Source organism: Takifugu flavidus, chromosome 3 (genome assembly GCF_003711565.1).
Source record: "Takifugu flavidus isolate HTHZ2018 chromosome 3, ASM371156v2, whole genome shotgun sequence".
Taxonomy (NCBI): domain Eukaryota; kingdom Metazoa; phylum Chordata; class Actinopteri; order Tetraodontiformes; family Tetraodontidae; genus Takifugu; species Takifugu flavidus.
Window position 1 is genome coordinate 14777247 of NC_079522.1, and position 14430 is coordinate 14791676.

At 45.3% G+C, this 14430-nt stretch overlaps 1 protein-coding gene across 2 annotated transcripts; it reads left to right on the top strand.

The window, feature by feature from the left end:
• The first annotated feature begins 1353 nt into the window (after positions 1-1353).
• LOC130522876 (SLIT and NTRK-like protein 1) lies at positions 1354-7133 on the top strand. Of its 2 annotated transcripts, none has more exons than XM_057027675.1 (2): positions 1354-1804; positions 1898-7133. In XM_057027675.1, the coding sequence occupies exon 2, from the start codon at positions 2628-2630 to the stop codon at positions 4728-4730; it is 2103 nt and encodes a 700-aa protein (XP_056883655.1). In that variant the 5' UTR covers positions 1354-1804; positions 1898-2627; the 3' UTR covers positions 4731-7133. The 2 variants fall into 2 exon arrangements, with proteins under 2 accessions (XP_056883655.1, XP_056883657.1); XM_057027677.1 differs by having other exon boundaries at positions 1354-1709.
• The last annotated feature ends 7297 nt before the right edge of the window (positions 7134-14430 follow it).

Here is a 14430-nt window from a genome sequence, read left to right on the forward strand (position 1 = left end):
TGACCATCTTTTCCTCTGGATTCTGGAAATTCTCACTTACAGAACAGAGACAGTCCTGGTTAACAAAAACCTGTCAGCCCTCCTCATGACCTCTACAGACTCCCCACAGGGCTGTGTGCTCTTACAACTCATATTCATCCTCGATACAGACCAGTTGTGGACTTGACAACCTCCCAGCTGGAGCTGTGTATCAGCAAAGCCAAGGTGATGGTGGTGACCATCTCCAGAAGACAGAGATTTTGCTGCAGCTCTCTCCACAGCTATCCATTGGTTACTGGTGAAGACTGTGATGGAGTACAAATACCTGGGCACAATCCTCGACAACCATCCGATGTTCTCCAACACTGAGGTAATCTTGAAGAAATACCAGCAGACAATGTACCAGCTGAGGAAATTGAACTCCTTCTTTGTCAGCAACAAAATCCTTCTTACCTTCTATATGTTCATCAACTCAGACATTCATTGTAAAAGGTCTGCTGATTCCACTCCATCAGCCTGCATACAGCATTTTCAGGGTGTATTCCAAGATAAATTTACATCCCACTGGCTGCCTGACTACTGTGTATGAGCCCAACATCCAAGAGGCTCCTGTCCTACCACAAGCTACAGTGTCTGGCCTGTAGGACCAAGAGAGGAGATCCACCTTACATTCGCCTCTTTTATTTGCCCCCAGGGGTAAATAACAGAAAGAGCACAGATAGACCTGCAGACAGAACTACATACAGAACCAAAGACGGACACACAAATACTGTAGATAGAACAACAAACAGACCTGAAGGCAGGTAGACCTAAACAGACCAACAGTCCGGGCCACAGGTAGTCCCACAGAGAAAACCAGGGACAAAGCCACAGCAAGACACACAGGTTGAACTGCAGACACAGACAGAGCCACAGACAAAACCGCTGACAGAGCCACAGATAGAACCACAGATTGCGGCACAAACAGACCCACAGACAGCTGCGTGAAGGCGGGGAGAGCAAAACCCGACAAACACCAGAACTAACTGTAGGTGTTCATAATTACTGTTTTGCTGATGCAAACACAGCCAGAATGTTTTTCTCCCCTCTCCTGACACACCTGAGGTGGACTGTTCTGCCGTGCGTGTGCGCGCGCGCTAATGACAGATAACATTTGCCATCCCTCCATCTCCGTCTTGCTCTTAATTCCAACTGAGCACTGCAGATGGGGAAGAGGAGGGGGGATAAAGGGAGGGAGGGAGAACTACCTCAACTCGACACGCGCACGCGAGCACACGCACACAGCTTCGCTCCTACCCCAGCCGCTGTCAGCTGATGTAATACTCCCCAACAAGGGAGTGTAATAAACAACAACAGAGGGTGTCTGCATCGTGCGGGTCCGTGGCTTCTTTACAGCTGTGATCTCTTTTTGCAAAGCATTTTTTTTTGCCTTAAATCTTAAAAACACTCTCTCACTCAGACGCGTAAAAACGTCACGCACACATGCGCATATAGTCAGCCACACTGACGCATCGTTTGTTTTCGTGCGGGACCGAGCCATGCCTTTAGCGGATTATTGTTGTGGTGTTTTTTGAGTTTTTAAAGCTGCATTCAACAGTGTTCGCAAAGCAGGAAGGAGGGGTGAAAGTCGCAAGCGGAGCCGCGGTCGGAGGGAGCTGTGCCAAATCTGGCTCTCATTCTCAGCACCGGGATCCATCTGAGGCACTAAACTGAGATGTCACGATCCTAATGTGAGTCTTTTCCCTGAGACTTAAAAAAAAAAAAAAAAATCATGCCGAGATCGGGAGCTTGGTTTGTGGACACAAATCTGTTTCGGCGCCTCTGGGTGAGAAATGAAAACATTTAAGACTGCAAAGTGATTTTTTTCATCTCCTACGTGTGGATTGATTTTTTTTTCCTTTTTGCTCCCTCTCTTCAGCATTCTCTCCGTCAGTCGACGGATTTTTGCCATTACAGCTCAGCAGAGGGTGTCAGATTATTCTTAGAGCACCGCGCTAGGATGAACACCGTCTTCGCGTTTCCCCTTTTGTGAAGTCGCCAGATAAAGGTGAGCGTGTGCGCAGAGTGGTAAAAAGAAGAAGAGATTTTTTTTTTTGAACAGGAGGGAAAAAATAACCGAGAGTCAAGACACCGCGGGATGTGAGGGGGGGATGCGGGAGCTTTGCGGCGGTGGGCTTGCCTCTACAGCTCCAGCGCAGGCTGAGAATCCAGTACCGACGGACGGAGAGCTCCAGACGCATCAACGCGCAGAGAGACCGTGGGGGGAGAGAAGGGGGGAGCAAAAAAAAAAAAAACCCACCAGGGATTCATCCCATTTGGTCCGCTTTCCCCTGCCAAGGTCAGTACATGAACTGAGAAACGAGTGAAAAGAAGAAAAACAGAGAAAAAAGAAAAATGCGCCGGACTGCGCGGTCGCTCGCTGGGCTTGATTTTCATCAGCAACGCGCGGAGGCTGCGAGGACGACGTGAAAGAGACGTTTATGTGGAAGTCTGGACACAAGTGCAGGTTATGGATGCGTTATGAAAGACTGCCTTATCTCCCCACTAAATGTCACTAAATCGCTCTCTTTTTTTCTGCTCCTCTCCGCGCTGACTGAATTCACAGCTCCTATGTCTTGAAGCAGGGAATGAATCGTCCGCGTTGAAAAATGCTGCTTTGGATTATTCTGCTGAATGCGGCTCTTTGTGTTGCCAGTGGAAATGTTACAAGGGACGTTTGTAAAGAGCAGATATGCTCTTGCAACGAGATCGAGGGGGATCTGCATATAGACTGCGAAAAGAGGAGCTTCACCACTCTGCGGCATTTGACCGGCCCCAGCTCGCAGTTCTACCACCTGCTCCTGCACGGGAATTCTCTGTCTCGTCTCTTCCCGAACGAGTTCGCCAACTTTTACAACGCCGTCAGCCTGCATTTGGAAAACAACGGCTTGCACGACATCGTCCCTGGCGCCTTCCTGGGACTGCAGCTGGTCAAGAGGCTGCACATCAATAACAATAAGATAAGATCGTTCAGGAAGAGCACGTTTCTGGGGTTGGACGACTTGGAATATCTCCAAGCTGATTTTAATCTATTGAGGGACATCGACCCCGCCGTTTTCAGGGACCTAAATAAACTTGAAGTGTTGATACTTAACGACAACCTCATCAGCGCGCTACCTATAAACGTGTTCCAACATGTGCCCATTACGCATCTCGATCTGCGGGGAAATAGAATCAAAACGTTGCCTTATGAGGGGATTCTGGAGCAGATTCCGGGCATTGTGGAGGTGCTGCTAGAGGACAACCCCTGGGACTGTAACTGCGACCTGGTTTCTCTAAAGGAATGGCTTGAGAACATACCGCAGAACGCGCTCATTGGCAGAGTGATATGTGAGGCTCCCACAAGGCTGCAGGGGAGCGACCTGAACGAGACGTCAGAGGCGGACTTGTGCCCTTCACAAAGCGGCGGCGCAGACACCAGCCTGGTCGCCCCTCCCACCCAGGAGGAGACCTCCGAGGCCCGTGGCTCTCGCCCCACGCCTTACAAACCAGACGCCGGCGGTCCGCCGACGCCTGGCGGCCACGGATCCAAGAGTCATTCCAAATCTCGTGAGAACTGGCAGCTGAAAACGAAACCCACTGAGGTGCCCACAGGTGTGAACGGGGACCGGGAGCAGCCGCACAACATGACGTGTCCCCAGCTGTGCAGCTGCAAACTGGTGGGGTCCCGGCAGGGGTTGGGGGTCAACTGTGAGGGCAAGAAGATCGAGAACTTGTCCAACCTCAAGCCGAAGCCGCTGGCTGCTCACGAAATAAACATGAGAGACAACAACATCCACGCTGTGAAAAAGAATCAATTGCTTGGCTACACCAGTCTTAACCTGCTCGATCTGGGCGGAAACAACATCAAGGTGATTGACAATGGGACTTTCCAAACGCAGAGCGAGCTCAGGTGGCTGTATATGGATAAGAACTACCTGGATACCCTGATGGCGGAGATGTTTGTGGGCCTCGTCAATTTGGAATATCTCAGTTTGGAATACAACGACATCCAGTTGATCGTGCCGGGCGCCTTCAGCCCCATGCCAAACCTGCGGGTGCTGTTCCTCAACAACAATCTGCTCAAGTCTTTACCGGTGGATGCTTTCCTTGGGATTTCTTTATCCAAAATTAGCCTGCATAACAATTATTTCACACACCTGTCTGTAGCTGGCGTGTTAGACCAGCTCAATTCAATCATCCAGATCGATTTACACGGGAACCCGTGGGATTGCTCGTGCAACATCGTGCCCTTCAAGCAGTGGACGGAGAAACTGGGGGCTGACGTAATCGTGAGCGATCTGAAGTGCGAGTCCCCCGAAGAGTTCTGGAAACGGGATTTTCGCTACGTGCGGAACGATCTCATGTGCCCTAAACTCTATGAAAAACTCTACCCCACGCCCCTGTCCAAAAACAGCACTTTCACCCAGGACTCGGGGACGCGCTCGAACTCCTACTTAGAGCCGAACAGGGTTTCCATCTCGGTGCTCGTCCCCGGGCTGCTGCTGGTGTTCGTCACGTCCGCGTTCACGGTGGTGGGAATGCTTGTGTTTATTTTGCGCAATCGGAAGCGGTCGAAGCGGAGGGACGGGAACTCGTCCGCCTCGGAGATCAATTCTTTGCAGACAGTGTGCGACTCGTCTTACTGGCACAGCGGTCCTTACAACGCAGACGGGGGCGCGCACCGGGGATTCGACTGCAGCACGCACCTCTCAACAACTAATGACGCGTAAAGGGACTCGAACGAGCTGGATTAGTGCCAAGCGCACACTGACTCGCACAAAGGACGGCCGAAATGACAAGCTTTGGGGCGTAAAAGGAGACTTGTTTATGTCTTGTTGAACCATATAAACGAGCTGCACAGGCCACACTGTAAAATATGTACATGCCATTCCCCGGCTAAAAGCAAACAAACAAAAACATCGAAGAGACAACCCCCCTTTGCGCCCTTTCCTGCTATTTGTCGCAATCGGACTACGGATCTGTCTGCGCCAGGCAGAGACAACGAGGGTGAAAAAAGGAGCAAGGAGGTGGGGGAGCCAGAGGGGAAAGCGGTGCGTGCGTGGAGGAGAGAAAGCAGTCCCGAGGACCGGTGGAATGGTGCACGAGCGCATGAATGTAAATGTAAATACTCGGACTGATGTATCATAATTTGCATGATGATATTTCGCATGGGTTTACACACACACACACACACACACACACACACACACACACACACACACACACACACACACACACACACACACAGGTGAGGAACCATAACCAAGAGAGAAGCAAAACTCGACCCTTTCATGTTATATCAATATGACAATATATAGATATTAAGAATTATATATGACTATTACAAAGTGCCATTTCTCTATTTTTTGTGAATCTGCAGTTAGGATTTGTATTTGTTGTTTTGAACTTGTTTGGAGAAAAAAAAGTGCAGTAAAGGAGGAGGAGAAAAAAAACAATAACTGACTGACGACTGATTGGAACAGGAAGTGAAGCTGTCAGTGCATGTTAAACCTTTTCTGTTTGTTATCATTTGATTGTCAGTAAATATTTGGGGTTATTTATAACAAGATGATGCAGATTAAAGAGCCCAAGGTCTGCAGCAGTCATCATCTCCTTTATGAATGTACAAATGTGTTACTTTATGGTGTGCCAATTGTTGACTTATTCCAGACATGCAGATGAGCATGACCAATTAATGTCACTCAGATGCTAATGCTGCAAAGTTAATGTAGCTCAAATAACAGTTCTGTGGTTTTGTGTGTCAATGAATATAGCCTGCTTTGGGTGAGAGAAGGAAAAATATATCTATCAAGTCATTTTGGGGGGTTTATACCATCGTATTTTTTCAAACAACCAAGCAAAGAAGCGTTTTCAGATGAGCTATGTAGGTATAATTCCATATGTAAGCAGTGCAGGTAGACAGATATAGACTAGAACACTTTTTTAAATGTCCGAAGGAGAAAAAATAAACCCGAGTATTGCTCCTCAAACAAAAGTGTACGGCCATCAGTCACTCATCATATTGTGAGCTTTTGTAAAGCCATCTCCTCCTGTCCAAATATAAAACTCACTGTACTACAAAATGTGCTTGAAGTGGGCCTGGGTGGGGGACCCATGTCTGCGCAGAGTGGAAGCATGTTCATGCAGGCATGATGTCAGTGGCAGAGGACATAGAAGGTGGGGGGGGGGGGGGGGGGGGGGGTCGCACAAATATGGAGGTCATTTGATGAGATGCCTTTGATTCAACATTATCAGTTTTGTTTTTGGGTTTTTTTTTTTGTTAATGGGGTGGAAGTGAGAATTGTGGAGGGGGTTTATGTGGCTCACAATACGATGATTGAAGGTTTTTTTGGGTGGGGGGGGGCTCATCTGTCAGGTCTGCTGCTGCTGGGCCTCAGCTGAAATCAGAGGCTGTATGCTTTCAAAATGATCTCTGATCTGTAATTTCTCTGCAGTGTTGAACCTGAAACAGATGAAAGGAATGTGCAGTTTGTTTGTTTTTTGAATATTTCTTTTTATTTATTGTTATGATGTCTTGTGGTGTTGACTCCATTGATGTTGCCAATCTGAATCACGCTGAGATGCCTATAAAGGAGAGATTTCAGCAGAATTTGGCGAAGCAGACGCCATAAAAAGAGCGTACGCTGCTGACGTGAGATAGGCTTGCACCCCTCACCCCTACCTGGTCCCTCCCCCCCTTTGACCAGGCCTCTATTGTCTCACCCAGTGCTCCTCGTTAGCCCCGTCCATGGTGCTGAATCATTTTCCCCGTGCGTTCTCTGTCGGCCTAACCCCATAACACTGCTTTGTGCTTGCGGGCTTGCGTGCATGTAGGCTTGCGCCCCCACCCGAGAGTGTGTGTAATGCGTGAGGGCAAGTGAGAGAGTTATGCTGTTTGCATTTTTGTCCAGTCACTTTTGCCCACTCCTTTGTCCTGTGTCCAAAACCTATGGTGTTGTGGGGAGGGGGAGGTAACTCTTTCTGTCTCTTCTGTGGATTATTACTGTGCCACAGTCCACTGATAATTTGTCATAACTTTCAAATGCTGTGTTTCAAAGTTACATTTATATGCTTTGCGATATTTGACCTGCTTCTATTTTGTTAAATAAAGTGTTGAGGTTGAGTAAAAAAAACTAATTTACTCATTGGATTTGACTGCTGGCATCAGATGAAATGCTGAAGTTCTTTAGTTTTTAAACATGTCTTATATAGCGCGTGATAACCTGTGGGGGAGGATGACTTCCTCTGGCGTGTGTGCACCAAAACCAATCAACAATGGCTGGATATCTAAGATACCCTGCTGGAGCTCTGTGTGTTCAGAAAAGGGGGAAAAAATCATTACTCTGAATGAAGGGAACATCACGCCGCTGTTTCTGTTATATAAATATGGCCTTCTTTTGTAGGAATCCATTAGAGAGAGTTTGCCATCAGGTGTTCCTGCACCGCGGTCATATGTGACTCAGTGTCTAACAGTAGGAAGCTTCATTAATGCGATGGGTAATAGCTGTCGGTGAGGGTGGAAGTCTCTGCGGCGTGCTGTGCACCCAGCATTAAAACATGGCTGTCGCTCATGTGATACCGACTCCCCTGAGGAGCTGGCAGCAGATGTAACATTTTCAGCTGGGGAAACATCAGCTCATCACCTCATCCAAACTGCCACGGTTGAAGTCGAGTCCATCGGGGGAAACACTTTGCAGATGTTTGAGGAGGATGAAGTGTAAGTGTCTGCCTTGTGTCTTATAAGATGGGATGAAAATGCTGCTAACCTTACACCAGTTATTTAAAAAAAATAAATACTGGACCATGGTCTAACAAGAACAACAGTGAAAAACCTGGAAAAACAATTGCTACCTTTAATGTGTATGCAACCATCAAGCCGCAGCTTTGATATGACCCCCAATAGTCCGATTTATTGTTTTCCTTTTTGTTTTGAGGTTTTAGTTAAAAAGAATCCTTGAGGATTCTTAGCTTGGAGATTAGCCTTTGATGTTAGCATTTGATGAAAGTCCCCTGTGCTGCACTGAGGCTTTTCCAGCAATTCTGGACCTTCCAAAGTCTGAACCTGCTGCAGACCCTGACTGCTGGTTTCAGGAGCAGTGATTGTCTGGAAATTTCTTTGAATTGCTTCCAGATACTTCAAAACATTATTTTTCCAAATCTCAATGGATATATATATATATATATGAAAACACCTACAGTTATGGTGCAATTTCCACGTCAAATCGGTTGATCGCTATTGGTATTAGCTTGATTACATTTAAGTTTCCTACATGGTTGAGAACACAGCATGCTAGTTCAGCAGGCATTAGCAGGTGGAATCTCTGCGTTTACTTCAACAATTCAATACAAATGTATTGCCAACATACATTTCTACAAAGTGGAATCTTTACAGGCTAAAAATATGCCTGAGATGGTTGTGATTTGGTCCATAGCCCTGTACAATTACAGTTCAATCGCTCAGCGTTATTTCCAGAGTGACAACTCTTGTGCTACTACAGCTGAATTTGGGGAGGAACGCCGCAACAAGCACGAGGCGTAAAGGTCATACAAAAAGGGTAACGTGTGAAATCCAGTTTAAAAAACACTGCAGCTGTGGATTTGCAGCGCATCAACATGGTGGGATCAGAAAATCAGCTACTCAAAGCACAAAAGCTCATGTCAGGATAAAAGCTGTCTGAACTTGTACTATTTTCAATTAAGATGTCCCTCATAATGTTAATTAAGTCCATTAATATCAGTGTAGAGTGTATAAAAGTGGAATCAATAGAGGACAAATGCATCTAAATAGTAATTCGATTAAAGATCAAAGCATAAAAGATCAATGTAGAAAACAGTGCCAGAAGAATGGTGTTACTTTGAGACCTTTTTTGTGTTAGCAGAGTTTAAATAAAAACAGTTCCCCTTCTTTACACAAGAACTGAAGACTATTAATTTTAATGTGTATGATGTTTGCAGTGAGGCGGCTGATAACAACGAGACCGCCGGAGAGAACGCACAGCCTGCGGTAGTCCAGCAGAGGTTTGGAGATGGACAGATAAATCACTTCAAACCTGACTCATCCCCCGTACAGACTGCAGAGCAAACATTCTGGCTTATTAAAAGGAATTCGACTCATCGTTGACCCAGATCTGGTGTCAAACCACCGTGCGCTGGCCCGCGTCAAAGCCACCGACTGGGGACTTTAATCAAGATGAGTGAACGGCCTGCTGAGGGTTTCCTCCAGCTCTAAGTAATCCTCTTCTTCCAGCCTCCGCTTATTGATCGGCTCATTGATTTCATTTAGCGGCCACGCGGGTACCCCTTCCTTTCTGGCATTTTAAGGCATTACCTAATCTGGTTATGCTGCTTCCACAGGTGCCACAGTTGCAGTAAAATGGCAAGAAGCATGATGCTATTCTTTGTGGGAGAAGGGCTCTCCGACATGATTTTACTCCGTTTTAGACTCCGCCCTGACTAGATTCTCCCTCGATCTGCAGACCAGAACAAATATTTCAGCCTAGAGACAACTGAATTTCCAGGCAGTCTTTGTAAGCTGCCTTTATACACAAGGGAATTGGGTATCCATAGCTCCCTTACAGGATTGTTCCATTAAATTGCAGCTGAAAAGTACACTGATGAGTTGGGTTAAGTCTTGGTTTGTAAATATGAGTAATTAAACATGTTCTGACGCATCATCATTGTTTTAGTGGTGAACAAATCTTAATTCATTAATATTGCAAGTGGGTACTTGACAAACTGCTGAAAAGCCAGCAAATCCACACCTCTGAATGTTTATTTCAGGGAGCAATTGTTTCCTTTAGGCCTCTCTGTTATCTTCTAAGATAATAGAAGCTTTCAAAGCATGATTACTTCCCGTTAGCATCAACTAAGCCGGTACAGAACATAAAAGCTTTGTGACTATGAGACGCAGGGGGCATCAGGGGTAAACTCATAGAAAACAGGTGGTGGAGTTCCTCTCGGTTTTTTAACATCAAAATTAACTGAAATTACGGATTAAAGATTGGTTTCATAATGGGACAGGGATACCTTTTTTTTCCACTCCTCAGCCTTAAACAGCTGTTTGGCTATTAGAACTACAACCAATTATGTTTACATGCTGTTCCTATTAAACATTTGTAATTGTGAGAAGAAAGCAAGATTTTATTTTCTGTTTAGAGCTGTTGGATTGATGCCTTTCCCCCCACTAACATCACGCTCCGAGGCATAAGCCTGTTCAAAATGCGCTGCAAATGTGGATCACTCGGGTTTCGTTATTAAAAAAACACAATTTTGGCACAAACATTGGCTTTGCATTGACTATTCAGAACACTAATCTGTGGCACATAATCAGATCTGGGAAATTAAATATTCATATTCTTTGTATAATAACAAGCTTATGTAAAATCTATGCAGGTATATTCTATACCTGTTTGTTTTTCCGAACACCCATTGAAACAATTGGGTTTACATGCCGCCCTGGGGAGTTACATGTGGTCTGTCTGAGCAAAATCAAAATAATCTTAGTGACACTGGGGGAGATGTACTGATTAGACTGTTGCCCACAAAGACTCAAACATGATATGACAGATAAGCTATCTTGAGCATAAATGTTCTTGGCAATTCAATATTGACTTTTTTGGGCGGTAGGGATTTAGCATAGTCTTTGTCTGTTGGTTTCAAAAGCCCCAAACAGCAACACGACGCAGTTCCAACCCATTAAAATGATTTCCGAATGGTTAGCCTCATAAAAGTGCACAGAACTGCTGTCTGTCTGAATCGATTCAACACGTCATGGAATGCAAAGAAGCACAATTAGGCTGCACAGAAACGGCCGGATGTATCACCACCAAACTGATGTTTCATTTCAAGGAGACTTTGTCTTTATTTAAATGAGTCGTCGGTTTTATAAAAAGCAGCATAATGAGGGGTTTGTGAGTAACCTTGACGGTACGACTAATTCTAAAAGCATCGTTTTCAGTTGGTCTACTGGAAGAATAAACCTTGAATTTTATGAGGTCGTTTTGCAGCTCTGGCGCTGAGTCCCCGCCCCCCACACCTGCAAGCATGAAAATCTCATTGAAGCTCAGCCTTAGAGCTACAACATTAATACCACTGACAGTGGTGTGAATGTGACATGGACCACCTTTCAAAACCACAGCAGGACCACCAAAACTTCAGCTCACATTCTCCCATGGCTTCTGTGACCCAATCATAGGGCTTGAACACTGGAAATGACTGACTTGCCTCTACCTTGTTGTGAAAATTTGGGGTTAGAAAACAAACTGGACAGGTCTGGGTAGATGTGTTGAAACCCAGCCCTAGGCTGACTTGATCTGCCAAAGTAGGCCACTCATGTGGCCTTGGTGAAAGCAAATTCCTGCCTGGGAAGATAGAAAACCTGGCTGGATTGGGGCCCTAGAGGACTGCATTTCAACACGCCTACCCAAACCTGTCCAGTTTGTTTACCAAATCACCCTAAATTTGAGGCCAGTCATTCATTTCCAGTTTACAAGCAGAATCTTTCTGTTGGAGGTGATTCCATCAACAGTAAGGAAATGTAGATTTCAATGGCCAGTTCAACAAAGCCAACTGAAACCTCTTAAAATTATTACTGTTGTTATCACTGGATTTGTCCAATAATGGATTCCTCCATTAATGGGAGGAAATGCACTAATACTATAGATAACTTCAGATACATTATAGCAATTGGAGAAAAAAAACATGTATCTTAAACATGTTCGACTGTATGTGATGAAGAGAATTATTTTATCTTGTTAGCATCTTTTATCTTATTAGCATGTGTTATACTATATGTTTTGTTTTATGTTAAAGTTAGTTTAGAAGTTAGGAATACTATATACTCTTTAGTAGGAATACACATAAGCAAGTCAGTTGACCCTTCCTTGACCTGAAGACTGGTCAGACAGTTGGAGCCAGCCAGACAGGAAATGGTAGACCCCCATCGTAAAACATGACAACGTAGTTTACTGGTGTTGATAAGTTCCTTGGCAGGAATATGACTTCGGACCTGGCTATCTGGAGAAGATAATGGAGAAGAAGGACCACACCAACACCAAAGGAGGCTGGAAGAAGAAGATGGGGTCATCCAAGAAGAAGGACTGGATTGGACTGAATTAGCATCAATAATTTACATATGTCTTTCTATAAAAGACTGGGTCAAGGGATAGTTAGGTCGTCAGACTTCATGCCCTGACAATTGACTTTGTTGTTGCTAGGGTTATGAACTGGCCCAGAGCTCTGTAATATTTGTATCTTGAATTGATTCCGTTTGCTAAATACATCTGTTTGCTAAATACATCTGTTTGCTAAATACATCTGTTTGCTAAATACATTTTGAAATTGACATTTGTTTACTTGAAGTCTTCATTTAAAGAACACGCGGATTGGCAGTGACACACGAGAGGTACTGCGATCCAACAGTGAGAAGTGCCTGTCAGACAGGCTTCACCAGTGTCTGGGTGATTTCTGCCACAGTTATCTCAGTTGATAGACGTCAACTACAGACAGCAAAGGTTATGACAAACTCACCCTTGGGGCCTTGATCTAGGAAAGGTCTGCATGCATAAGAGCATGAAAACTTGATAGACGAAGCAAAGCCGGTGTACTAAAGGGGTGAAACGCACATTGCAATAACGCACAATTATCAGAATGTTCGCAGATTATGGGAACGCACTAATTACTGGGAAGAGGAGATGCAAATGTAATCATTAAGCAGCCGCAATGTGACTGATCAAACCTGAAGCTGACTGCGGTCGATGATCCTGCATTGGGCACGTTTGAAAGGCAGGTGCCAGCTGGCACAGCCTTATGCCGACATGGCTGCGGTCATTGTAGGGAGAGAGAGGCAAAGGTGCATTGATGACAGCGCGAGACCATCTTTGGTGCGCAGGTTAACATTTGGACTTTCAGAAATAAAAATAGCGGAGACATATCTTCTATCCAGCAATGTCCAGCAAGGACCTAAGGGCAGATTTGGAGCCAGTCACCAAAAGGAGCCATACCTCCTATGGAAGAAACCTTCCAACACTGTATTGTGTTGCATAAATATCATTCCAGTGCACTATGGCAGTTAATTCTGGGGTCTCCAGAGTAGTTTTTTGGTGTGTTTCCATGGTGACAGCCGGTAGCACACGCAAAGTCCTCGTTTTTATATGCCGGCCTGCAACACTTTAGCACCTGCTAAAAAAAACATGCTGTCATCGTCAATCATCCACAAAACACCCGCTAACAGCACGTGCAAATTTTTAGTTTGCTAACACAATTTAGCGCTGGTTATTTGGGATCTTAGGAGATCAGGCCGTCGGTAGCTTCAGTGGGTTCCACAAACAGGCTGGATGAAGCGAACACACACTTTGCAGTTTTAGTTCTACCTTTATCTGTCCAGGTGCTCCACGGGATTAAGCTACAGTTCTTCCACAGAAGAGCATCACAGCCCTATAGATTTATGTACTGTGAAATAGACTGTATTCCCTGACTAATGCTACACTTGTTTGCATCTGCTGTGGGAATAGAGCCTTTCAGACTCAAAATACAATTTAAAGGGTTCAGAGAGGTTACAGTATTTATTTATTTTGTCTTCCACATGCATTGCTCTGAAGCCCATAGCTGGATGTGTTTGGATCTTTTCCCCCAGTCCTTCGTCACTCTTTGTTGACTGGTGAATGGATGGAGATGATGCTGGTGGTTCTGGGAGCAGGAGGGGTGATTTGACTTCCCATCATCTGCCTGCTGGGTTTAGAAGCACCCAACGACATCAACACCTCAACAGGAACAGGACTGAAAAGGCAGGGAGCCAGGGTTTCCTGCGATAGATAAGCTGTCCTTGTGCGCGTCCATTCCTCCTGGTTGCAGGTAGAGCTGAATTTTTATTTTTTTGTCAAAATGAACAGAACTGCATCTGGCTGCCGACGCCACTTTCCAAGAAAAGTTCTGCTCTCCCATCTCCTTATTGCCTGGAGGCTAATATTATATTTTTCTCCCCAAAACAAAAGCACATTTTTCCCGTCTGGCTGTGTCTCTCACATTCAGTTTCAGAGACAATGCTGAGTTGTTGCTCGGCACCTCAGGCTATGACGGTGTAATATTGCGGTGAAGCACAGGAGCTAAGGAAATAAAGGTTTGTTGTGGCAATCTACATGCCAAGCACCCGGGCATTTTTCCTCCCCTTTCAGAAAATATTACTCGTAAATCCTCCATTGTTTCAGAATGATGTGCTCTTTGTGCAGTTGCAAAATCCAGCTATGAAATGCTCTTCTCTTTTTCAAAATTCTTTCCTGAATCAATGCTTGTGCTTCTTTTTTTGAAATGCTGCCAATCCAAATCGACTGACGTGGCAGAACCGTTGACCTTGACCTTCTTCCCACGGGCAAAAAGCCACCGCCACATTAAAAAAGGCACGCACACGCCTCCCTGTCACACGCTCTCTCTTTC